At 38.3% G+C, this 27,298-nt stretch overlaps 1 protein-coding gene and 1 long non-coding RNA gene across 3 annotated transcripts in view; one reads left to right on the top strand and one right to left on the bottom strand.

Moving 5' to 3' along the window:
* Positions 1-340: 340 nt before the first annotated feature.
* ZCCHC10 (zinc finger CCHC-type containing 10) lies at positions 341-17,990 on the top strand. The gene is given in 5 exon segments (XM_043982437.1): positions 341-674; positions 676-731; positions 12,308-12,469; positions 15,171-15,212; positions 15,983-17,990. Coding segments are annotated over 5 exon segments (651 nt in total). The 5' UTR covers positions 341-551; the 3' UTR covers positions 16,251-17,990.
* Positions 16,092-27,298, bottom strand: part of LOC122740350 — a 24,962-nt gene continuing 13,755 nt past the window's right edge. For both annotated transcript variants that reach the window (XR_006354736.1, XR_006354737.1), the window contains exon 4: positions 16,092-16,212. This is a non-coding gene — a long non-coding RNA (uncharacterized LOC122740350). The remainder of the gene's footprint in view (positions 16,213-27,298) is intronic.

The raw sequence follows: 27,298 nt of genomic DNA, 5'->3' as shown, positions 1-27,298 counted from the left end.
GGATGGCAAAGAAGAGAGATTTGAGAGAAGGGAAAGGGCATGTAACATTGAGCTCCTCCTACTTCCCACCAATCTACAAAGTTTTTGGACTTCTATGGAACTCTCCATCACGCCCTGAACCCCGGAGCCAGAGAGAAGACAAAACACGCCCCCAAGGGTGAGGGAGGGAGGACAGGACACCCTTGGGGGAGGAGGGAAGGGGAGTACAAACAGAACTGAGACAAGGAGGGGCACATAGGACACACCCCCTGGGGGGCTGGAGAGAACGCAAGACACACCCCCGGAGGGGAGGGAGGGAGGAAAGGGCACGCCCCTTGCCCCAGGTGTCCCGCCCCCTTCCCCCACCCTTCAGGGACAAAACTGTGAGGCTTGGGTTTCCACTTCCTGGGTTCATCCGGTGTCCTCCTAGTCTTTATTCCTCAAAAGGCGCGGCAACACTGTCCATGATCCTGGGTCCGGAAGCCAGGGTTGGCCGTCTGTCAGCCCCCTGAGGACTCCGGCAGAAAATATCCGCGGCGACTTCTTTAAGTCCTGTCAGGCCCTGGAGGAAGATGGCGTCCTTCATTGCGAGACGACCTGCCTGCCCCTCTAGCCACAACTATTCCCGTCTCTATGGCCTCCGACGAGGTCTATTTCCACCTAGGGGGAACTTCCCAGCATGCATCGCGGCCGTCTCCGGTTCTCGCTAAGATGGCGACTCCCATGCACCGACTTATTGCCCGGAGGCAGGCGTAAGTGTGGGCCCCCGACGGCGTACGGATTTCTCCATTCTGTTTCCCGTAGCCTTCCTAACATCCTTTGAGGACTCCTGAACAGTCCTAGTGACTGGGGGGCTCCCTGTCTTGGGAGGGCGTAGAATGGGGTGAACCAAGGGAGTGGAAAGGGAGACAATTTGGATGTTGTGGGCCCCGGGGAGAGGGGAGAGTTGCCTGCGTGGGAGAGCCCCCGGCAGACAGCTTGGGGAGATGGAGCGCGGGAGGCCATCCTTTAGTAAGGGAAGGGACGTGCAAGTTTTTCCAGGAAAGGGTGACATGATCAAGTCTTAGGCTGTTACTGAAACAGGTATCTTTGTACACCCCTGCCAACACTACTTTTGGCTCTAATCCGCAGATTTAAAACTTCTCATTGTTTTCTTTACATCTTATTTCTCTCACTTTCTAATAGGTGATGGGACAAACCCTAATTTAGAGCTTTTTAAAGTAGGCAGAATTGCATGAGAATTGTGCATATTAGCTTCAGTTATTCTATTTATGTATTCCCAAAGCAAATGTGGTATTGAGGATTCCAATATTAAATAGTAGGTAAAAGGATAAGGGGTCACGAAGATGCAATTAACAATTGACTAAACAACAACAGAAGATGTCATTGTGGGAAATAACAAATATCAGTTCAGTAAACCCAGAAAAAAATAAGTTGTAGATCCAGGGAGTCTTATTGTAAAGGAAGAGAACTTGAAGAAGCTGTAAGATTCTAAAAAAGTCAGTATCTATTTTTAAAAGCAAATATTTTAAAATTAAAAAAAATTTTAAAAGCAAATATAAGTATTCTGATCATTATGTAAATTATAGATTACTTAGAAAATTTTACTATTTAAACCAAGACACAAAAACCTTGCTTCAAAGAAGTAAACATTTTCCTTTACAAAATTTTTACAAATGTAAATGGTCTCATTAAATTTATTTTGGGGGGCTTTTTGTTTTTTGCTTTTCATTGTGTAAGTACAAAGAAATATACACAAGTACAAAGTTGTACCTCTTGAATAGGTAGGAAAAATTTTTTACAAATAATACTTATATGGAATTGAAATAAGTTAAAATGTATTCATGCTTTATTTACTTTCACTAAACTTCCAAAACTTGGATCGGAACCTTAAGTTGAAAATAAGTCCCTTTTTTGTATTTAAAGGCCACATTATAAGTTACAAAGGTCAAGTCAACAAGCATTTATTAAGGTAAGGGTTAAGATATTCTTTATGGTAACTCGCTATTTTTTTTGTTGTTTTTGGGTTGTTTTTAGTCCTGTGTGAGTCTTTGTGATCCTATTTAGGGTTTTCTTGTCAAAGATACTGGAGTACGCAGCTAGGTGGCCCAGTGGATAGAGTACTGGCTCTGGATTCAGAAGGACCTGAGTTTAAATCCAGCCTCAGACATTTAACACTAGCTGTGTGACCCTGGGCAAGTCACTTAACCCCAATTGCCTCACCCAAAAAAAAAAAAGATACTGGAGTAGGGGCAGCTAGGTGGAGCAGTGGATAGAGCACTGGCCCTGGAGTCAGGAGGACTTGAGTTCAAATTTGACCTCAGACACTTGACACTTATTAGCTGTGTGACCTTAGGCAAGTCACTTAACCCTCATTGCCCCACCCCCCAAAAAATTGGGAAAAAAAAAGATACTGGAGTAGTTTGCCATTTTCTTCTCCTGTTCATTTTACAGTTGAGGACTGAGGCAAATAGGATTAAGTGACTTGCCCAGGGTCACATAGCTAGTAAGTGTCTGAGGAGGGATTTGAACTCAGAAAGATGAGTCTTCCCGAATCTAAGCCCAGGGCTCTATCCATTGTACCACCTACCTGCCATAGATCTTAGTAATTTCAAGACCATTTTACCTAAAATTAGAATATTATGCAGTGTTCTTTTAGCTCACACAGGCTCACGCTATATTATCACAATTACTTGAAAAGTGGCCTAAAACTTCTAATAACATCATAATAAGGCAGGCAACAGTAGGGACAAGCTTGGGCCTTATTCTTGGCCACTACCAAACCTATTTCTTTTTTTTTTTTCTCTTTTATTTTTTTGCGGGGCAATGGGGGTTAAGTGACTTGCCCAGGGTCACACAGCTAGTAAGTGTCAAGTGTCTGAGGCCAGATTTGAACTCAGGAACTCCTGAATCCAGGGCCGGTGCTTTATCCACTGCGCCACCTAGCTGCCCCCCCCCCCCAACCAAACCTATTTCAACTTGTGCTTATCTATAGAAAAATGTTTTGGCTTCTATAGGATTAGCTTTTAGACTCAAAGCAAATCTGTTGGGCCACATAATTAAACTTCTGCTATATGCTAAAATCAATTTTAGGTACTATAATATGAAGGACAAAAAACAAATACAGGGTATAGTCTTTATCTTTTAGGTGCTTACCATATCAAAAAATTATTGGGGCAGCTAGATGGCGCAGGGGCAGCTAGATGGCGCAGGGGCAGCTAGATGGCGCAGGGGCAGCTAGATGGCGCAGTGGTTAAAGCACCGGCCCTGGAGTCAGGAGTACCTGAGTTCAAATCCGGCCTCAGACAATTGACACTTACTAGCTGTGTGACCCTGGGCAGGTCACTTAACCCCCATTGCCTGCAAAAAACCAAAAAAACACAAAAAACAAAAACAAACAAAAAATTATTAAGCAAATAGTTTATATTAATAATTAGTAACATATTATCAAATGTTTGTATAATTCAGATATGCAGTATAAGAATTTAGGAAATAAAAAGATTTTTTTAGCTATTATGGAAACTTTGGGCCCTTAATTGACCTTTGAGGGGAAAAAGTAGAATTTAGATGGGTGGAGAGAGATAGTTTGATAGATCTATAGATCTCATTCATATTGGTACTTTGTCCAACAATGCAGATCATGTCTTCTTTTCCTGATAATTATTGCCCAAACTTTTATCCTTCGGTGAATCTGTGATTTACTTGATGTGGGTAACTGTCCAGTAATGCAGATCACAGCACGTTGATACCCTTTCATTATTGTGTAACTTTTATCCATGCCCACCTGTAAATCTTTTGTAGGAGGTCCACCAAATGTTTTGGGGCTTTCCCTTAAATCTCTTGTTGATTCATTAATAACAGGGGAGTATATCAGTCATTCATCTCTTTCTCTCTTGACACGACCTGCCCATCTTCTTTTCTGTCTAATGACTTCTTTTAAAGATTCTTGTTTATGTCTTCCAAAGGTGTTCTATTGAGAGACTACCTAATGTAATGGAAGCTTTCCTCTAGATCTTTGAATCTCATTGTAGTGTTTGGAGTGTCCATCTGTTATTTCTCACTCTCCCAGCATTAGTAGGCTTATTCTTTTTAAATCATACATTTACTTGATAATCTTTCATGACAATTTTTTTGTGCGCAAGTTACATTGGTAATATCTTTTGTTGTTGTTGTTGTTGTTTTGGGGGGTGAAGCAATTGGGGTTAAGTGACTTGCCCAGGGTCACACAGCTAGTGTCAAGTGTCTGAGACCGGATTTGAACTCAGGTCCTCCTGAATTCAGGGCCGGTACTTTATTGGTGCGACACCTAGCTGCCCCCTGCCTTTGACAGTATGTGAAGAGTAAATGGAAGAGAGTAAAGATTGGAAGAAGGGACACTATAGAGATGCTATAATAGTCCTTGTCAAAGGGCTTGAACTAGTTTGGTGGCTGTTTGGGTGAAGAGAAGGGGGTAGATATGAGAGGTACTGTTGAGTTATCAACTGATTGGATATGAGGAATGAAAATGAGGAAAGGATGAGGCCATAGTCCTAAAACTGGGGATCAGGGAGGACAGTAGTGCCCAAATAGAAACAAGAAATTTAAAAGAAGGGAGAGATTTCCTGTTTGAGAATGTCATCTTTTGGACATCTTGAGTTTGAGATGGCAATATGACATCCAGAAGGAGTTCACCAGGAAGATTGGGTCTGGTTATATAGATTTGGGAGTCAGTTGTATAGAGATAATTGAACTCATGGGAAGTAATGAATTTACCAAGGGAGAGAGTATAGAAAGCAGAGAAGAGAGCCCTGGGGTCAGGAAATAGATAATTAAATAGCAAAGGAAACTAAGAAGGGGAAGTCAAATAAGCTGGAGAGAAATGCTGGGGAGGACAATAATGTCAAAGCTGCATCAATGTCAAAAGCAGCAAGTTTTGATTCCAGAACACTGAAGATGAAACTTATCTCCTCTTCCTCCTCTTGTAGAGTGGGGCTTCTTAAAACTTTTTCCACTTGGGATCCCTTTTTGCCCAAGAAATTTTTACCCGACCCTAGGTATATAGGTATATAAAATAGGTACACGTACCTTTTATTGTTGCCAAATTCTTCTTGATCTCCACATTTACTTACACTACCCCATTGGTACCCACAGTTTAAGAAGCTTTGCTGTAGAGAGATGGTAGACAGATTATGAATGTAGAATGAGGCATACTGTTGAAAACTGAAAACAGTATGCCAATGTGTGCATTTATTTTACTTAACTGTATTCCTTTACAAGGGAGAGTTCTCTTATGTAGGGTTAAGACTGTGGCGGGTAAAATTATATGTGGTCACCTTATTTCTTTCCCAAGTTTGGGGAAAATTAGCTGGTATTTCTAATATATTGCTACTTATAAATTAGAAGCTTTAGCACCAGTTTTGGGGTATTAAGCATTTATTAAAGCATATTAGGTATTAGTAAAGATAGAGCACATTGCCCTGAAAGTTAGGAAAGCCTCTCTAGGATCTAGGGAAGAAAGAGAAAAAGGTGCCTTCACCTATAAGCTTTAGACCAAAAAAGGAAGTCTCTATGCCTGTGTGAGTGGAAGCTTCCTGCAGGTCCCAATGAAAGTCAGTCCTTACACATTGCTCCAAGCTAATTGGCTAGCATCACCCAAATCCATTGGTTCACTGAACTTGAGGGCAGTTCATGAGCAGAACATTCCTAGTCAGAGTTTAGAGGACACACCCTGAGGGCAGGCTCTTAGGTAGGTGTGCTTTCAATCAAGTCAACTTTAAGTCAGTTAATCAGCAAAGTCATTCCAATAAATCCCAATATTATTCTCTCCAAGGGGCCTCTGGGCTTCCCAAAACCCCTTATTTTCTCACAGGATTATTGGGAAATGAAAAAAAATCAGTAAAACTTTTTTTAAAAAAGAGAACAAATTTTGTCAGTTGTCATGGGTGGGAGCCAGATTGTAAGTAGTTGAGAAACTCAGTGGGGAGGAAGTAAGGGTATTGGTTATAGATAACTTTTTCTAGGAGGATGGCAGTGAAAACAAGGAAGAGATCTAGAAGGTAGCATAAGAGCATGACAGGATCAAGTGACAGTTGTTTTGAGGATGTCTACACTTGGGTCCATCTCACATCTATTTCCCTTTGGGTCACTTACATTTTTGATTCTTCAGACTAGTAGATATATCTATGTTGTTGCTGTTGTTTGTCCTTCGTTCTTCTTCCTTTTTTTTTTTCAGGGCAGTGAGAGCTAAGTGACTTGCCAAAAGTCACACAGCTAGTAAGTGTCAAGTGTCTGAGGCCAGATTTGAACTCAGGTCCTCCTGAATCCAGGGCCAGTGCTTTATCCACTGCGCCACCTAGCTTCCCTTGTTTGTCCTTCATTCTTTTCTTTTCTTTATTTTTAGTGAGGCAACTGGGGTTAAGTGACTTGCCCAGGGTCACACAGCTAGTAAGTGTTAAGTGTCTGAGGCTGGATTTGAACCTAGGTACTCCTGACTCCAGGGCCGGTTCTTTAATCCACTGCGCTACCTAGCCGCCACCCTATTTTTTTTTTTTTTTTTGCTGGGCAATGGGGGTTAAGTGACTTGCCCAGGGTCACACAGCTAGTAAGTCAAGTGTCTGAGGCTGGATTTGAATTCAGGTACTCCTGAATCCAAGGCCAGTGCTTTATCCACTGCACCACCTAGCCGCCTCCCTGTCCTTCATTCTTTTTTTTTTTTTTTACTTTTTTTTTTTTTTAAGTGAGGCAATTGGGGTTAAGTGACTTGCCCAGGGTCACACAGCCAGTAAGTGTTAAGTGTCCGAGGCCGGATTTGAACTCAGGTACTCCTGACTCCAGGGCCGGTGCTCTATCCACTGCGCCACCTAGCTGCCCCCTTGTCCTTCATTCTTAAAGAGGACCATGACATTGGGAGGTGATGTCATGACTTGCACTGAATTGGATTTAAGTGAGGGAGGGCTGTGCAAGGTCACCAACGTCACTCTCCTCCAAAGCCATCCGGGTCCAGTGGCTAAATATATATCAGGATGACTGGAGATGGCCCTGGATGTTTTAAGGCAGTTGGGGTTTAAGTTGATTTGCCCAGGTCACTCAGCTAGTAAGTGTCAGAAGTCTCTGAGGCCAGATTTGAACTCATGTCTTCCTGACTCCAGGGGCCAGTGCTCTATCCACTGTGATACCTAGCTGCCCCTTATAACTATGTAATATCATCTAGAAGATGTTGGAATTTAAGGGATGATGATTTTTGGGCGGGGCAGGAAATAGACTGAGACCTTTGAAAGCTTTGCACAATTTAGATATTAAAAATGTTTTCTGTATCAGAGAACTACCACCTTTTTTTTCCCCAAGCTGGATCCATTCAGTTAATATTGTTATTATTCAAAAGTGGACAAAACAAAAGTACATTGTACCTGGGTTCTTTAGTTCAATATAAGGAACAGAAAAAATGAGCTTCCCCCCTTTCTGTATTATCTTTGTTTTCCAAATATATTTCTTGTCTTCTCCCCATTCCCAGAGAGGTTCCCTTGTAACAAAGAATTTTTAAAAAGAGAGAAAAAAGGGGGGAAAAAGTTCAGCATAATTAACCAGCATGTCAGCAAAGTCTAATAGTATATGCAATATTCTACACTCTTACTCCCTTCTGTAAAGAAGGGAGGGTAGTAAATTTTCTTCTCTTTTCTTCAAGGTCAATCTCTATTATAATTTCTGAATGTTAAGTTTCCACGTTGTATTTTTTGTTGGTTTGTTTAGTTCTTTTCATTTATATTGCTTTCTTCAGTCTGTATATTGTTTTCTTGGTTTTGCTTGTCAATGCCTTTCTGTGATTTTCATATTTGTTATTTCTTATGGCAATGTATATGCCATTACATTCATGTACCAAAATGTGTTTAGCTATTCCTCAGTTAATGGGGATCTGGCTTGTTTCTAGATCTTTGTTATTTCTAAAGTCACTGCTTTAAATATTTTGGTATATGTGGAACTACCTTTTTTGCCCCCTTGGTGTAGATTACTAGTGGTAGGATCTCTAGGTCAGTGGATATGGACATTTTAGTCATGTCCATAGTGTAATTCTAAATTGTTTTCCAGAATGATTAGACTAATTCACAATCCTTTTAAACTATGCCGTTAAATAATGAATTTATATTATCTGGGAAGAGAAATTTTCAATTGCTTAAAGCAATTTAGGAATGAGAGAAATGGAGAAAATGTCAGTTTGCATTTTTTGAGAAGGTTGTCAAGTCTAATAAAAAAAAGGAAAAGAGAATTTTATGCTTAGCTATTTCGATGGATTCATGATTTTTGTCCATATTCTTTTTGTGTGTGTGTGTGTGTGTGTGTGTGTGTGTGTGGATATTCTTATGTAAATCCTCTGCACAGGATTTATATGACCTGTTAGATGTTGTTGTCCACTTAGCTTCCTTTAGGTCTAATAAGATTTCATGGATATCAGTGCAACATGCAGGCTGTCCCATCTGCTTTCCATGTATTACTGGCCCACCTCTTTTTCCAGTTGTTACTACTTGTTCTTGAAGATGCCTTTTATGCCACTTCTTGCATACAAGTCATCATTGGTAAAGTAGTGTGGCCTTCTTCTCTGCAATTCAATTCAACAAACATTTATGAACCATCTCCTACATGCAAAGAAGTATGGTAGGTTCCGGGAATACAAAAATGCCATTTGTCTTTCCATTGCCCTTTGGGTTGTCTGTAATTTTGAATCTTGAAATCATTGAAATCACTGTGTTCCTTGATTTACAATTATAGATTGACACTGGTAGAATACTAGTGTTAAAATGATAGGCTTTTGTGGCAATAAATAGTTTAATAGCTTAAATACTGAAAGCACTGTACAACATCTTAAATGCAATCCAGACTGCTACCCCCATTTGTACAATTCATATACTGATATACTTATTTAAACGACTGCCCATCCATGGACTGACTGTTTTAATCATTACTGTAGATATTCTTTATTTATTTGAATTTTCCCTTTAGATTATTAGGCCATTCTTTTTGAATGAGCATAAGTCTCATTGGGGAGACTTTAGAATTCTTGCACTTCATTAAAGAAAGGACAGTGTTATTTGTAAACAAGGAGAACATGGGGAAAACCAATTTCTTTTTTTTGCGAGGCCGTGAGGGATAAGTGACTTGCCCAGGGTCACACAGCTAGTAAGTGTCAAGTGTCTGAGGCTGAATTTGAACTTGGGTCCTCCTGAATCCAGGGCTGGTGCTTTCCCTATTGTACCACCTAGCTGCCCCCAGAAAACCAATTTCTAAACATCAATTGGGAGTTCAGTACAGATTCTGCCAAGGATTCCCTCCATTATTGTGAACAAATATGGCAGACATACTCCTATTTTATACCTCAGCTGATATTTATTTGACTATTGAATAGATAGCATTGAATAGGAGCATTGAATAGATCTCTCTGTGGTGGTATCTATTAAGGAATCTTATGTTATCTTTACACCTGTACAAGTGCTGCCTTTTTACAGGAGAGCCTTTAAGGCTCATCCAAGTTTACATGTATGTGGATGTGTGTGTGTGTGTATGTATCTGTCTCTGTTTCTATACACACATATGCAATAAAAAAAAATGTATGGTGGTGTATTCTTCATACTTTTCCTACCTCAGCTCTACATCTCTCTGAATCTTTATCTCCTTTTTTTGGGGGGGGGGGAGGGGCATGGCACTGAGGGTTAAGTGACTTGCCCAGGGTCACACAGCTAGTGTCAAGTGTCTGAGGCCACATTTGAACTCAGGTCCTCTTGAATCCAGGGCCAGTGCTTTATCCACTATGCCACCTAGCTGCCCCTTTATCTCCTCTTAAATCTCATTTCAAGTTCTGCCTCCTTCCTAGAAGCATAGACATGTTCATAAATGTATGTGTGTATGGATAGATCTTCTTTGTATGTAGTTGTATGCTTGTTGTCTCCTCCATGAGACTGAGAGTAGGGACTAATTTAATTTTGTTTTTTTGTCTTTCTTAGTATCCCCACTGCTTAGCACAGTGCCTGGCACATAGTAGGCACTTAATAAATGCTAGTTGACTGATTTACTGAAGCCTTTCCTAATCTCCCTTTAGATGTTAGTGCTTTTTCCCTCCGCAAATTACCCTGTTTTATATTTATTTTTATGCATGTGTATATCTTTAATAGACTTTGTGAAGATAGATAGAGTTATTTATTTATTTGGTCTTTGTATCCCTATCTCCTGACACAATGCCTACAATGTAGGTGTTTAATAAATGATGGTGGTTCTTAGATATGTGCTTGTGAAAATGTAATATGCTATAGAGAATCATCTGGGAAATCACTCATCCTCTTTTGTTTTCATCAAGTACAACTTAGATGTGTACATTAGCCATATTCATCAATATTTTATAAAAATAAAACATGGGCCAGTAGTTAATGATGTAGTGGAAAGAGTTCTGGTTTTGTAGACAAGAACACCTGTGTTCAAATCCCAGTTATGCTACTTGCTATTTATATGAGCTTGGGCAAGTCACATAACCTCTCTAATCCTTAGTTTTCTCATCTGTACAGTGAAGGACTAGATGATCTCTGAATTCTCTTGTAGCTGTAGATCTTTGATCTTATGAGCTCTCTTAAGTCACCCTTTTTTTGGCAATACCATCTATGATCTTTTCCATTCATAGGGAATATTCCTCTTTGAAATATCCTAAAAGTCAGGCTCAGAGTTACTTCTGACACAGATGTTTCCTGTATATATTTGGTCAAATGTAGCCATTCTTCCCAAATTCTTTACTGTAAATCTCCACTATATCAAGTAGTGAGGTATTAACCATCCAAATGTGATTATTTTCTCATTGATAAGTATAGAGATATAAAAACGTAAGTAAATCTGTTTCATTTTGTGTCTGTTTGTTGTCCACTTAGCGCTACCTATAAATGCTTAGTTGGAAGCCAGACTTTGGCAAGCTTGTTTTGCTTTCCACTATAGTCTTACAAAATAGTGTTAGAAACTTGTCATCTTCCTTTATAATATTTTGTAAATAAGCACGTACCTTTAAATTAGTGTTGCCATATAATATCCCTTCAAAATAAAAAATAAGAATTTGCCAGTTCAAGTGTTTCTTATATTCTTTTACATTGGCCAAACTTCCATAAGAAATTATGATAATCACAAGGCTGTCTTTTCCCCATTTTTATTCTTTTTTGGAATCAACTCCTTATGTAAGTCAGGTTGGAGCTATTATAATTGGATTTTCTTCTCATCTTGATCCTTTGTTCTAATTTGGTGGGGTTTTTTTTTACCTCTAATCTGACTGCCTACAGACTGCTCATTTTGAAATGATTCCCTTGTGACAACCTTTGAAATGATAACTTTCTGAAATATAATAGTGTCCATTTTTTCCTGTTTCCAGTACCGTTTGGTTCTCTTCTTGAAGAAATTCATACTATACTAACATAAGACTTCTGAATATTCAATAAACCTTTGACCACTTTGATTTTTTAAAATCCTGAATCATGTTTTCTGACATTTCTCCATTCTCCCATGCCCATGTTAACATCACTCACTGAGTATCAAATTATATGTGGATTTGGTTTAGAGGATCATGTCAAGTTCCTCAGAGAATTTAACTGCTTCATCCTCTGCAACAGATGTTGGTACATAAGCTACAGTTATCTTCATGGTGGTCTTTTTGCTTATATTTAACCATAACCACTATAGGGTGAGTTGACCAGAATTGATGTTTCTTGTTGCCTTTGGGCACGTGATGACACCAACTCCACAAACTCCTTTATTTGTCTCCAAGGAAAACCTGTGAGCCACCCTTCCATTTAGCTGCAACTTATTTTTTGTCTTCTGGTTTCATTTATAGTGAGAATGTCAATATGAATATGAACCAGATAAAAGGTAGGTTTTCCTTTAGTATTTATGAATAATGTGTCACATTTAACTGTTTTGCTCATTGCTCATCAATTGAGACAGTCTTTAACTCGGGATTCACACATAAGCTTTTGGAATTTCTGATCAGACTGGGAGAAATTAATAAATTAATATCCCACCATATACCATCTATGCCTTATTCATCTAGTGCAATAGGTAATTTAATGGTCTTTTTCTCCTAGAATATTTCAGTAGAAATGAAGATCAAATATCTCATATTGGAATGCTTCCCCTCTCTCCAAAAAATTGTATTTAAAAATTATTCCTGGCCTTGTTGAGATAGCACAAATGACTGAATCCAAGATGAAACTTAGAATTAGTTAGAATCCTAGAAATGTATCACTTAAAATTTCTTGTTGTTTTTATGTTTAAGGGCAGTTTATGTCATATTTGTAAGTCAAGTCTTATTGTTGTCTAATATGTATTGCTCTTCCAGGGAAGCAAATAAGCAACATGTAAGGTGTCAGAAATGTTTAGAATTTGGACATTGGACATATGAATGCACGGGAAAAAGAAAATACTTGCATAGACCTTCAAGAACAGCAGAACTTAAGAAAGCTTTAAAAGAAAAAGAAAACAGATTATTATTACAACAAAGGTAAGTTTACCCAGTTAGTTATATTACATTAAAAGGAATAAATATATTTTCTTTTGTATTTATTAAGGGGCTAAATGTTTAATATGCTTTCCCTAGATTTAACATGCCTATGAAATAAGGAATGTATAGAGAATCTAAGTAGAATCCTTTTTTTCTACTTAGTGAAGATCATGAAGGGGATACATGTGAACTCTTTACAATATCAAAATGTCATTCACCTCTAGACTTAGATTTTTTTTTAAGTAATAAATATTTTTATTTGTAGTTTTGAGTTCTAGTTTTTATCCCTCCTTCCCTCCTTCCCTTCCCCCTTCTCTGAGGCGGTAAGCAATCAGATATGGGTTATACATGTACAATTATGTAAAACATTACCATATTAGTAATTTTGTACAAGAAAACTTGAATAAAAGAAAAAAATGAAAATGAAAAAATAGCATGCTTCAGTTTGTGTTTCAGCAGTGTCAGTTCTTTCTTTGGAGGTGGGTAGTATGTTTCCTCAATAGTCCTTTGGGATTGTCTTGGATCATTGTATTGTTGAGAATAGTTAAGTCCTTCACAGTTATTCATCAAAAAGTATTGCTGTCACTGTGCACAACATTCTCTTGGTTCTGCTCACTTCATTATACATCAGTTCATACAAGTCTTTCCAGGCCTTTCTGAAATCATCCTGCTTGTCATTTCTTGTAGCACAATGATATTCCATCACCATAGGCTCAGATTTTAAAGAAAAAGGAGTAGGTAATCAGGCTCACTAGAGGTTTTATTTTATTGGCATTTTTTCCATTAGCACAGAATGAAAATGCCATAAAAGAAATGCTACTTCAAGAACATATGGGATACCTTATAATATTTGGGCTCAATAGATAGTAGCTACAAGTACTGATAAAATGGTGATAAAATTGGATCTTGGTAAATGCATTTGGATTGATCTAGGGCATTTGGTTTTGAGTCTCATTTCACCCTGAATATGGTACTTCAACAAAAATATATATCATTTAGGTACCACAATTGATCTTGACTTTCTTTCTTTCTTTTTTTTTTTTTAGTGAGGCAATTGGGGTTAAGTGACTTGCTCAGGGTCACACAGCTAGTAAGTGTTAAGGGTCTGAGGCCGCATTTGAACTCAGGTCCTCCTGACTCCAGGGCTGGTGCTCTATCCACTGTGCCACCTAGCTGCCCGGATCTTGACTTTCTTAAAGATCTTACACTTAATAGAATAATAGGAGTTAGAGGAAACTGGCAAGAAAATATTGTGTAACAGTTGTAGATATGCCACAATAAAAAATTTTAAATATAGCACAATAGTACTACAGTTTTTTAAGTACTTGTGTAACTTGCAAACCTTATTTTTGTGCATATGGTAGGAAAACTATCAATAGGTCATTTCTTATTTCTTTTAAAATTTACTGAATATGCAGCATATTTGGCAAAAATATATAGCAGAGGAGACTGGCATATCAAGTTTCTGGTTTTAAAACTAAGTGATTAGGCCTGTGGGATATCTTTTCCATTTACGTGAATTTCCAGATACTTGCAACCCATAGAAAATGTATGGATGGGGGCAGCTAGATGGCGCAGTGGATAGAGCACTGGCCTTGGATTCAGGAGTACCTGAGTTCAAATCCGGCCTCAGACACTTAACACTTACTAGCTGTGTGACCCTGGGCAAGTTGCTTAACCCCAATTGCCTCACTTAAAAAAAAAAAAAGAAAGAAAAAAGAAAATGTATGGATGGTTTTTTGTTGTTTGTTTTTTGGGCAAGGCGGTGAGGGCTAAGTGACTTGTCCAGGGTCACACAGCTAGTAAGTGTCAAGTCTCTGAGGCTGGATTTGAACTCAGGTCCTCCTGAATCCAGGGCCGGTGCTTTATCCACTGCACCACCTAGCTGCCCCTGTATTGATGGTTTTAACGCAAAGGTGTCATTTTTTTTCTCTTTAAGTTTTATAGTATTTTAACAACAAGCCAATGCAGACTCAAAAATTGCAGTCTTGTTTTGGCATGCTTACATGCTGTTGTACAGTAAACAGTTCACTTAGGCTATATCTATATCTATATCTATCTCTATAGACACAGAAATACACACATACATATATATACACACACATATACATACATATTGAAAAAGGGTCAATCAAGACTATTTGGCTAACTTAGTCACTGTCTTGCACAACACATATCAGTATAAAGAATTTGGCTATTAATATGAAAAAGCCTAATCTGCTGTAATAGTTGAACAGATAATATTATTTGTAGCCTTAATACAGGACTTCAGTGATTTGTGATTTCAATGTTATAGGTATTTTTTCCATCAGTGCAAATTATAATCTATGCATAATTTCTCATTCTGGGCAGTTCTTATCCGTGTTATCCCCAAAATCCTCAACAGGCTCTCCACCCAGTAGAGGTTTTGTTTTTACATTTTGAGGGGATCCTTTATCTCTTGCACTATCCATTGGGATCCCTTACTCTCATTCCATGACTGACCCAGCTCTTTTTTCTATTCATAAATTTTTTTCTGATATTACTTCTTTCAATAGCCGACAGTAGAAAAAACCTGCTCAGTTATATCAAAATACCTTGTTTTCCAATTACACAATACTCTAATGTGGGATAGCAAAGGAGTATTTATATATGTTATTCTAAACATTAATGGGAATTTTTCTCTCTCCCCTTCACTCCCCCCCCCCATGTTTATTATTAGCATTGGAGAAACTAATACAGAAAAAAAGACCAAGAAAAAAAGGTATGTGTGGATTTAGGAACATTGTATAGGATATATTATAGTTGCTGGAGGAAGAGAGAACAAATGACTAGAAATCGTCAAATTTAAATGTTAAGAGATCTGTGATTAAGTACTAGAACATCTTTAGACCTGCTCTTTTCCTTATAACATTTTTTTTTCCTGTCCACTTCTTCCTTTTCTTTCTCTGTTTTGTGTTCCTCTATACCAGGAGAGAATAGAAATTTTTAGTTTAGAATAGTAGAAAGCTTTTATCAATCATGAGAAAAAGCATAAAATTGTTCATGACTAGTCATCCTTGTGTTATGAAGTAGTTAAACCTAAGAATGTTAAATATTAACTTTGTTTTATAAGGTTTAGACACACAATAAATCTGTTTGGTACATTGGAACATTACTATAACTCTTGACTATAGAATGGAATTCATTATGAGGTAAGCCCATATTAGATCTCCGTCCATGAAAGCTTAACTATTTAAGTACCAAAAGGAGACTTTGCTATAAGGCATAAAATAATCCTGTATAAAATAATCCAAAAACATGGATTGAAGGGATAGCATCTCAGTAAGTCTCTAATATGCTTAAGAAAACTTTTCGGAGGCTGGGGGCGGGGGGGGGGGGCAATGAGGGTTAAGTAACTTGCCCAAGGTCACACAGCTAGAAGACTTGTTTTAAAAATGAAGACTTATTTTTATTGAACATATAAGAAACTACTCTTTTACATGTTTAAGTAACAGAAGTTTCTCCCCAGTCTAACCTTTCCTCATCCGTTAGGTCTAAGAGTGTTACCAGTTCCAGCAGCAGTAGCAGTGGAAGTTCAGCCAGTGATTCTTCATCAGAGAGTGAAGACTCCTCTACCTCTTCTTCCTCTGATGATAGTGATACTGAGGAAAGTTCTTCTACTTCATCATCATCACCTTCCTCAACTAGTTCTTCCTCTTCTTCTGATTCGGAGTCAGATTCCAGCTCTTCCTCTAGCACCAGCTCTAGCACAGATAGCAGCTCTGATGATGAGCCACCCAAGAAGAAGAAAAAGAAATAGAATTCCTTTAAGCATTTCTAATCATTTAGGACTGATGACTTGACAAATGCTGATGTATTTGTCAGAAGAGGAGTTAGAATATGTAGTGGCCAAATGGAATAACTGGTCTAAATTTCTATAATTCAGAAGCTTTCTAAATGTTCACATTTTAAGGGCATAAAGGTTATTAATAACAAAGTGTGTATGTAAAATTTTTTGTTAATTTTAAGGAGAATTTTGTTTTCATTTTTTTTAATCTTAAAAACATATCTTTAAACTTTAATCAAAGCTGAAGTCCAGTAAATCTGGTATTTATGTATTGAAATGTGTAAACTTTTTGTGAAATAAATGCCATACCTTGTTTGTATGTTGATATTGTATATTCTGACACTGGTTTCACTTGTTTTCAGGATAATCCTGTAAAATAACTGGGAACAATGACTTTCCAATGGTTTTGGCTAAATATTACCATGTCAGTCAGATTGAATACAGTGTTACTACTATGGAAGTGTCATCCAGTTGTTAACAATGTGTTATATTTCTAAGTTTATCCTTAGAGGGTTTGCTGTTTTTGTGATAGGTTTTTGGTTTTTTTTTTTAACTTAATGTCAGAAATGAAATGTAATGAGATGTATACTAATCTAGTAGATATTTTTAATTGTGGGCAACAGTTTTCAACTTGTTGGGTTTTCTTTCTATTTTATTTTCTTCTGGTTCCCTAAATACTCAGAGCCATACTATTTTGGAGATAGAATGTCTAATAAGAAAACAATCATCTTGAATAAGCTAAAGGGAGAAGAAAAAGAAAACTGAAATTACTTAGTTTAATCTTGGTGCCTTTTGATAAAAATATATGATAATAGAAGCGAGTGGAAGCATGAAAGGTTGAATTAAATGTTTTATTTAGGCACTTAAATGAATATATATATACATTATATAATCTGAATATATTCATTGGGTGAATATATGTATATATGTGTGTATTTGTACATATATGTGTGTGTGTGTGTGTGTACATATTAATCTGAAATGAGATGCTAACAAAGTTACCATTCCAGAAGAATGGCAGATATGGGAAGGTGGGGGGTGAAATAGAGGAATTTTTTTTTTTAACAAAGTTGAAACAAAATAAGTTGCCATTTCAGAGTACCCAAATGGAAGACTCTTTCTCTTTACTATTTTTGCAGTTATTGTGTTGCACAATTCCTGTGGTACTGGCATTGTAATGAAGAGTGTATGTTGGATACATCCAGCATGTTTACATAGACAGAATGTACACGTTAGTTGAAATCCAGCATGAAAGATGCAGGTTAAAAACAAAATATTATATAGAATTATACTTCTTAGCAGATAACAATTTGTTGTGATGAGTTTAATCACTTGACAGTCATCTTTATCCTGTGATGTAGTCTTTTAATTTGATTATTGATGGTACTCCCTTTTTGGGGGGAGGGTGCAACATTTGTGGGAAAAGTTTCAAATATCCTAATTTTTGTTTCAATATGGTGTAAACTATGGATATTAAACTATTTTTATATTTTTATGAGAAAGTAGTGTAGAGTTAATTTTAAATAAAATGTGCTTCTATTTAAATGTTGAAAAATAAGTATCTTGTCAGTCTTAAGGAGTCTGTAATTATTTGTATGTTTTACAGAATCACTTGGAAAGATTGTAAATAAATTACTGGAACATTATTTGAAAGACTCATGTTAAAGAATGTACCAGTTAACAGGGAAACAATAAATTATCAAACAAGCACAATTTACTACTCTAATGTTCTTTGTACACGTATTTATTTTAATTAATTTTTTTAATCATAAAAGTATCTTATTTTCTAGTTACATGCGGAGTTCTCAACATTTGTTTTTATAAGATTTCTAATTCCAGATGTACATGTATTTATTAATGTTAGGAGCTATAAATTTAAAAAAAGGGGCAAATATGCACCTTCCTGAGGAGCTTCTTACTGAGTATTTACTCTGTATTAATCACTTTATGTGTTGAACAGGTTTTAGAGAAAACAAGGTGGTCTGTGCTCTAAAACTTACAATTTAGTCAAAGAGATAAAAAGTACCTATGAAACAATTAGTGAAAAATACTTGGATCTTGTATATAGGATGTGAGAGCTTGGAGGAAATGTAGAAATTGTCTCTCTCTCTCTTTTTTTTTTTTTTTGGCAGGGCAATGGGAGTTAAGTGACTTGCCCAGGGTCACACAGCTAGTAAGTGTCAAGTGTCTGAGGCCGGATTTGAACTCAGGTACTCCTGAATCCAGGGCCGGTGCTTTATCCACTGCGCCACCTAGCTGCCCCCTTTCTCTTTTTATAGGTGAGGAAAGCCTGGAAAAAGTTTTCCTAATGTCACTACTAGTGACAGAAGTGGAACTTGAACTGAGGTCTGACTCCCTTGTCTGGTACTCTTTCAAAAGAAATAGATCCAGGAGCTCTGGAAGGCTACAGAGGAAAGACAGAGCCATGTAGGAAACCCAATGGCCTGTATGCCATTGTTCAGTCACATTTGACTCTTTGTGACTCTGTGTACCATGCTAACCATAGTGTTTTCTTGGCAAAGATATCAGAGTATCTTCCTGTGGATTAAGGCAGGCAGAGAGAGGTTAAGTGACCTGCCCAGGTTCACACAGCTAGTAAGTGTTTGAGGCTGCATTTTGAACTTGAGTCTTCCAGTGCTTTATCTACCGTGCCATCTAGCTGCCTCAGGGTATGACATGACTACTAGCTAAACTGCAAGCACTGTCCAATGTCCTTGAAGCTGTAATTCTTGAATTTCTACATGACAACACCCATGTTTTCAAAGTGCATACAAATATGAGTCAGGTCTATCTTCAAACAGCAGGTGTCTATCACAAGGGGAAAGGATAAATATATTTAAGACTGTAAGCTTGGGAGCAGTGACTGCTTTTTTGCATTTTCTTGTATCTTCAGCACTTAGCATGGTAGCTGACACGTGGTAGGCACTTAAATGCTTATTGATTGAGAAAATACATTTTCAAAAATTCTATTCAAGTGATGGCTTTCTAGCATTAAAGAGGGAAACAAAAGCTAGAAGAACAGCAAAAATAATACGGGGCTTTTGGCAAATAATACAAGGCCAACATTTAGACTCGATGTATTTTTTGGTTCTCTCGTTCCTTCCAACAATGCAGATCTGTGCTCTCTCATATTGTATATTTTCTAAATCTCTGCCCATCTATCTGATTTCACTCAGTGTGCTGGGGGCCTTCCCCTTCTCCGCTGTGTACACAGGTCCTCCTGAATCCAGGGCCGGTGCTTTATCCACTGCTCCACCTAGCCTGCCCCCTTTCTCTTTTTGGCTCTGTCTTTCCTCTGTAGCCTTCCAGAGCTCCTGGATCTATTTTTTTTGAAAGAGTACCAGACAAGGGAGTCAGACCTCAGTTCAAGTTCCACTTCTGTCACTAGTAGTGACATTAGGAAAACAACTTTTTCCAGGCTTTCCTCACCTAGTACACACTAGCTGTGTGATCCCGGGCAAGTCACTTAACCCTCATTGCTCCACAAAACAAACAAACAAAAAAAAGAGTTACAGGTTACTTGTACATAGAAGCACTTCTCCCTTGATTTTTGGGTGGCCCTAAACATTGATTATTTGTAAATTTATTCCATGACTTGTAGTTATGCAACATCACTGGAAGAAGAGTGTTCAAACAAATGGGCCTTTTAGGGAGAAGGTTGAGGTAATTAAAAGTACATTACGAGGGCAACTAGGTGGCGCAGTGGATAGAGCACTGGCCCTGGATTCAGAAGGACCTGAGTTCAAATCCGGCCTCAGACACTTGATACTTATTAGCTGTGTGACCCTGGGCAAGTCACTTAGCCCCAATTGCCTCACTTAAAAAAAAAAAAAAGGACATTACAGGGGCAGCTAGGTGGTGCAGTGGATAGAGCACTGGCCCAGGATTCAGGAGGACTTGAGTTCAAATGTGGCCTCAGACCCTTGACACTAGCTGTGTGACCCTGGGCAAGTCACTTAACCCCAATTGCCTCACTAAAAAAAACCCAACAACACAAAAACAAACAAAAAAAAGTACATTACAGAGGGCAGCTAGGTGGCGCAGTGGATAAAGCACCAGCCCTGGATTCAGGAGGACCTGAGTTCAAATCCCACCTCAGTCACTTGACACTTACTTGCTGTATGACCCTGGGCAAGTCACTTAGCCCTCATTGTCCTGACCCCCCCCCCCCAAAAAAAAAGTACATTACAGGGTAATATCCCAAAGGCAATCTAACCGTCTTTCAGTTTAATTCTTATCCTATTGCCTACTATTCAAGAGCTATGAATTGAAGGAATGACTGTATGTATCATAGTCTGAACAACAGGTATTCATCCTGTGATATTTTTTTCCTCTATGAATACTGAGGCCTGAACCCTCTTGAGTAATCACAGTTTCTTTCTTTTATTAGCAAGGTTCCAGATTGTCATCAGTATGATGGCAAGTGCAAGCAGAAGCCTCTGGAGAACCTCATTAGGGAATCTTTGTTCTGTTTGTGGTCCTTTCATTTTCATCCTAGAATGCTCTTGGGATGACTGCTTAGTTAAATATGTTGTCATACGTTCTTTAAACTGGTTGTTGGAGGGAACTCCGGAATTGATTAGCAGAAATACACTAAGTATATACAGTGGAGATGTGTACTAGAGCCAAGACAATTTAAGGACCATTGAGACAGTGATTCTCAGGTATTTTAAAGAGGGGAGGATACCAAAGGCTTGGGAAAAAATATCGGATGTATCTGTTAAATCTAAGTTGGCTGAAGAGTTCCTTTTGTATCTACATTGATCTCTTTGGGCAATTCTCATTGGAATTGTTTCCTTTTGTGTCTTCAGAATTTCATTCTTGAGAATTTCCCATTCCTCCCTGACTGATGTCTCTTGTAGAAATCTTTATTTTTTTGTGGGGCAATGAGGGTTAAGTGACTTGCTCAGGGTCACACAGCTAGTAACTGTCAAGTGTCTGAGGCCAGATTTGAACTCAGGTCCTCCTGACTCCAGGGCCATTGTTCTATCCACTGTGCCACCTAACTGCCCCTCTTGTAGAAATTTAGTCTAGGACCTACCTATTGTGAGACATGCGCAGCAGGCGGACTGTACCCGGCAGGCAGTCTGACATGCGAAGCAGGCGGACTGTTCATCTCCTCCCCAAAAGGGTGGTCCTTGAAAAACTGGCGTCTTTCAGTTATCCTAACCGACTGTTAAAAACTTTCATATTTTACCACACTATCCTTCTTCTTGAGTTATTTGAATCTAGTGTGCATGTGAAACTACGTCCAACTCTTTCTTTCCTCAGAGGCCCATCCTGTTCAAGGGGATTATATGAAGATTGATTGGATTGACTTTGCTGATTGACTCACTTGGAGTTAACTTGATTTGGAACCACACCTACCTGAAGGCTTGGCCCTTAGGGGGGGTATGTTCTCTGAACCCTGACCTTAGCAGTTCTGCTCATGGACCACCCTCAAGTCCAGTGAACCAATGGATTTGGGTGATACTAGCCAATTAGCTTGAAGCAGTGTTTAAGGACCACCTCTCCTCTGGACCCAGACAGGGCTTTCCACTCTCAGTTTGGCTCTCCCAGCATGCTTATGGAGGAGGACTTGGAGGAGAAGGAAGTCAGGCTGATCTCTAGGCTAGATAGGCCTTTTCTTAACTTTCTGAGCCAGATATTCTTTTTACTAATACTTGATATGCTTTAATAAATGCTTAATGCCCCAAACTGGTGCTAAAGCTTCTCATTTATAAATAACAAATATATTAGAAACCCCAGCTAATTTCCCCCAAAAGATCCATTAATAAAATTTTCCTTGCTGGTTCCCCTAAATTTTGAAGGATGAAATTAGCACAGAGGTAATAAAGACATTGGCTGTTCTCCTTTTGGCAGAGAGAGAGAACCTCTCATCACTACTTTATTATGTCTATGTGCCAGGTTTATGATGTTTCCAGAACTGCTTATCTGTTTTCTTCTTTTTCTTTAAGTATTCTGTAATATAGTCCAGTAGTAAAATTGCTTCTGTTTTTCCTTCCATTGGTCTTTACCTAAGTGTGAAACATGAACATGTTTCTACTCTGAATTCCTGGATTTCTTCATTCAGTTCTACCTTCTTAATTCACAATGCTACCCGATAACACCTTTTATCTCTCCTGTAGCTTTTGAATCAAGTGTAATCATAATCATTGAGGGCCATCTTCCAGTCCTCAGTTTCATTCCACCAAGACTGATACCTAAGGTCAAATAGTCCTCCTTATATTAGCAACTCCTATTCCTCTTGTCTATTGCCTGATTTATTTATTTATTTATTTATTTATTGGTGGTGAGGAAGAGGGGGGCATTTTGTATAGGCAGTTGAGGTCATGGTTTTTATGACTGGCTTTTTTATTGGATTTTGTTTCCTTTAGACTTTTTGGTGTCTCAACTACTATTATTCCTTCTTCATTGTAGCTATTTTCTATAGTATCTTGCTTGAGAACTACACACAATTTTCTCCCTTATCTTTCTTTCTTTCTTTTTTTTTAATGAGGCAATTGGGGTTAAGTGACTTGCCCAGGGTCACACAGCTAGTAAGTGTCAAGTGTCTGAGGCCAAATTTGAACTCAGGTACTCCTGACTCCAGGGCTGGTGCTCTATCCATTGCGCCATCTAGCTGCCCCTTATCTTTCTTATTTTGAAGCTCTTTTGAGTAAATTTGCAAGACAACAGGCAAATGCACTTTTACTAGCATTTGTTAAAGTAAACTCCATTCCTTATCCATTCCTGAAGTTTAAGCTGCAGTCAAAAAATTCAAAGCCCATTCTCTAACATCACCTTCTTTTCCAGAGTTACTTCCCAAATCAGATTTTCTCTTCTGTATCCCTACCTTCAGAGTAGCAAAGAGGAAAACAACTTGTACCCTTAAAACTTTTAGTTTTTTCCCCAAATTACATAATCTTTAGAAATACTTTCTAGGTTCTTTCTGCAATAGCATTTGCCTATGTGCAGCATGATAAGTGGTTAATAGTCACTGAAATCTTTCCACAAGTCTTGAGAGATTCTCTGTTAGATCTTGGATACATGCCCTGAGAAGACAATAGACCTCACTATCCTTGTTCAGTAACCTGCTAGTGAGACTCCAACCACCACCACTCTTCCCTGACCCTAATAGCTTTTGTGATTCTATTAGATTATTTATTCAACCATATTTTTTTACTTTGATAATATTTTATTTCCCCCATTACTTGTTAAAACAATTTAAAAACATTTTTTAAAGTTTTGAATTCCAAATTCTATTCCTTCCTCCCTTACCCCCTTCCTGTGACAGTAAGCAATCCAATGTTACATATGTGCAATCATGTAAAACATTTCCAGGGGCAGCTAGATGGCACACTGGATAAAGCACCAGCCCTGGATTCAGGAGGACCTGAATTCAAATCCGGCCTCTGATACTTGACACTTACTAGCTGTGTGACTCTGGGCAAGTCACTTAACCCTCACTGACCCGCAAAACCCCCCCCAAAAAACAAAATAAAAGCAAAAACATTTCCATGTTAGTCATTTTGTACAAGAAGACTGAGAAAGAAAGGAAAAAAGGAAGGAAGGAAGGAAGAGTAAAAAATAGTATCAGTATTCAGACAGCATCAGTTCTTTCTCTGGAGGTGGATAGTATGCTTCATCATGAGTCCTTTAGGATTGTCTTATTCAACCACATTTATTAATTGCCTTCGACATGATAGGCCTGTCTTAAGACACTAAGAATACAAAGCCAAAAAATGAAGCAGGCTTTGTGTTCAAGGAGCTTAAAGGAAAATGGAGGAAAATATCATGTACCCAGAAAATAAGAAACAAAATATATACAAAATCATTTCTGGGGGTAGTATTAGTGAAGATCCAGAAGGGCCCAATGCAGGATTTATCATCTGAGTAAACTTCAAAAGGAGTTTCTAGGGGCAGCTAGATGGCGCAGCGGATAAAGCACTGGCCCTGGATTCAGGAGGACCTGAGTTCAAATCCGGCCTCAGACACTTGACACTTACTAGCTGTGTGACCCTGGGCAAGTCACTTAACCCCCACTGCCCTGCACAAACAAACAAACAAAGGAGTTTCTATATTCTAGGAAGGAGAGGGAGGAGAGAATACATCTTACATTTTGTGCAAAGGCTTGAATGGAGGAGATGGAATGTCAGGGACAGAAAACAAGTAGATCAGTTTGGCTGGAACACAGAGTGTATTAGGGTAAATAATGTGAAATCAGTATACAAAGATAAGTTGAAGTGAGATTGTGAAGTGTTTTAAATGCTAAACATGAGTTTGTATTTTATATTAAATAGGGAACTACTGGGCCTTCTTGAGCAGGTGAGTGATACAAACAGACCTGTACTTTAGGAAAATTAATTTGGCAGTTGTGTGTAGAAAGAACTGATGAGAAGACTAGACTCCAGTTAGCAGGCTACTTCAATAGTCCAGGTAACAGGTGATAAGGGTCCAAACTAGGGTGGTAGCTGTGTGAATGGAAAGAAGGAGACCAAGAAATATATTGTGGAGGTAGAATTAATAAGACTTGACAACTGCTTGGATACAGTTTTGTGTTCCAATTTTTTCCCTCCTTCCCTCTCTCCGCTAGTCCCTACCTGAGGTGGTAAGCAATCAGATATGAGTTATATATGTACGATTATGTAAAACAGTAACATATTAGTCATTTTGTATAAGAAAACTTGAATAAAAGAAAGAAAATGAAAGGGAGAAATAGTTTGCTTCAGTCTGTGTTCAATATCATATCTTTGGCAGTGGGGTATTACTCCTTTGGAGTCCTCTTGGATCACTGTATTGCTGAGAATAGTTAAATCATTCATAGTTCTTCATCAAACAATATTGCTGTCTCTGTGCACAACATTCTCCTGATTCTGCTCACTTCACTATACATCAGTTCATACAAGTCTTTCCAGGCCTTTCTGAAATCATCCTGCTTGTCATTTCTTATAGCACAATAATATTCCATCACCATCAAATACCATAGCTTGTTTAGCCATTCCCCAACTGATGGGCATTCCTTTGATTTCCAATTCTTAGCCATCACAAAAAGAGCTTCTCTGAATATTTTTGTAAAAATAGGTCTTTTTCTCTTTTTTGGGATATAAACCTAGCAGCAGTATTGCTGTATCAAAGGGTATGCACAGTTCTATAGCTCTTCGGGCAGTGCCAAATTGTTCTCCAGAATGATTGGATCTTTTCTCTGTAGAACATCTTAATGCACTCCTAACAAGGTTCAAGTTTCCTCTATACCACTTCAGATACTTTTTTTCCCATTGAAGTTCCACTTTGTGGCTTATTTTTCAGTCATTTTCAGTTGTGTCCAACCCTCCCTGGACCCATTTGGGGTTTTCTTGGCAAAGATACTGGAGTGGTTTTGCCATTTCCTTCTCCCGCTCATTTAAAAAAAAAATAAACATTTTAATTTAAAGTTTTGAGTTCCAAATTTTATCCCTCATTCTCTCCCTCTCCTCCTCCCTCCCTGAGGTGGTAAGCAGATATACGTTATACATATGTAATTATGTAAACATTACCACATTAGTCTTTTTTTTTTTTTTTAGTGAGGCAATTGGGGTTAAGTAACTTGTCCAGGGTCACACAGCTAGTAAGTGTTAAGTGTCTGAGGCTGGATTTGAACTCAGGTACTCCTGACTCCAGGGCCAGTGCTCTATCCACTGCGCCATCTAGCTGCCCCCACATTAGTCATTTTCATAGGAAAACTTGAATAAAAGAAAAATGGAAAAAAGTGAAAAGTAGCATGCTTAAGTTTGTGTTCAATGAATATCAGTTCTTTCTTTGGAGGCGGATAGTATGTTTCATCATTACTCCTTTGGGATTGTCTTGGATCACTGTATTGCTGAGAATAGTTAAATCCTTCATAGTTCTTCATCAAAAAATATTGCTGTCACTGTGTACAACATTCTCCTGGTTTTGCTCACTTCACTATACATCAGTTCATACAAGTCTTTCCAGGCCTTTCTGAAATCATCCTGCTTGTCATTTATCATAGCACAATAATATTCCTTCACCATCATATACCACAGCTTGTTTAGCCATTCCCCAACTGATGGGCATTCCTTTGATTTCTAATTCTTAGCCACCACAAAAATAGCTGCTATATTTTTGTACAAATAGGTGTTTTTTTGGGGGGGATATAAACCTAGGAGTGGTACTGCTGGATCAAAGCGTATGCACAGTTTTATAGCCCTTTGGACATATAGTTCCAAATTGCTCTCCAGAATGGTTCTGCAGCTCATTTTACAAATGAGGAAACTGAGGCAAGCAGGGTTAAGTGACTTGCCCAGGATCACATAGATAAGTGTCCAAAGCCAGGTTTGAACTGAGGAAGATGAGTCTTCCTGATTCAAGGTTTGGCACTCTATCCACTTTACCACCTAGCTCCTCACAAGTTCACTTTAGGGTTTGTTTGTTTTTTTAAAAAGGTTTACTTCATTGTCCCTGATAACCTGAAGTATGGAGAGGTATTCCCTGAGACCTATTCTAGGAGAAAGACCAACATGTATTTAGAACATAGACAGCAGTCATTTGGCAGTGACAGGAATACAACTCTAAACCATAAATGCAGTTCTGCAAAAAAACCTCATTCCATATTGGATAAAATTTTCAGCTTTGCTTTTTGAGCTAGTGCTGAGCACAACGCCTGGCACATAGTAGGTTCTTTAAAAGGCTTGATTGATTGCCCTACACCAGGGTTTCTTAAATTTATTCCACCTGCAACCCCTTTTTGCCCAAGAAATTATTATGTGACCCTGGATATATAGGTATATATAATATAGGTATATAAATCAAACATTTACTGCCAAATTTTTCACAACTACCACATTCAGTTACATTGAGCCCACATGGAGTGCCACAGTTTAAGAAGCTTTGCCCTACATAACCTATCTTTCCAATGTCATTTGATATTCACTTTCCCACACACTGCAATCTGTCCAAACTGGCCTTTTTTCTTTTTCTCACAAAGGACACCATATCTCCTGTCCCCGTGCCTTTACTGGCTATTTCCAATGCCTGGAATG

Source organism: Dromiciops gliroides, chromosome 2, assembly GCF_019393635.1.
Source record: "Dromiciops gliroides isolate mDroGli1 chromosome 2, mDroGli1.pri, whole genome shotgun sequence".
NCBI lineage: Eukaryota > Metazoa > Chordata > Mammalia > Microbiotheria > Microbiotheriidae > Dromiciops > Dromiciops gliroides.
Note: the sequence above shows the minus strand (reverse complement) of the source record. Positions and strands in the feature narration are given on the sequence as shown.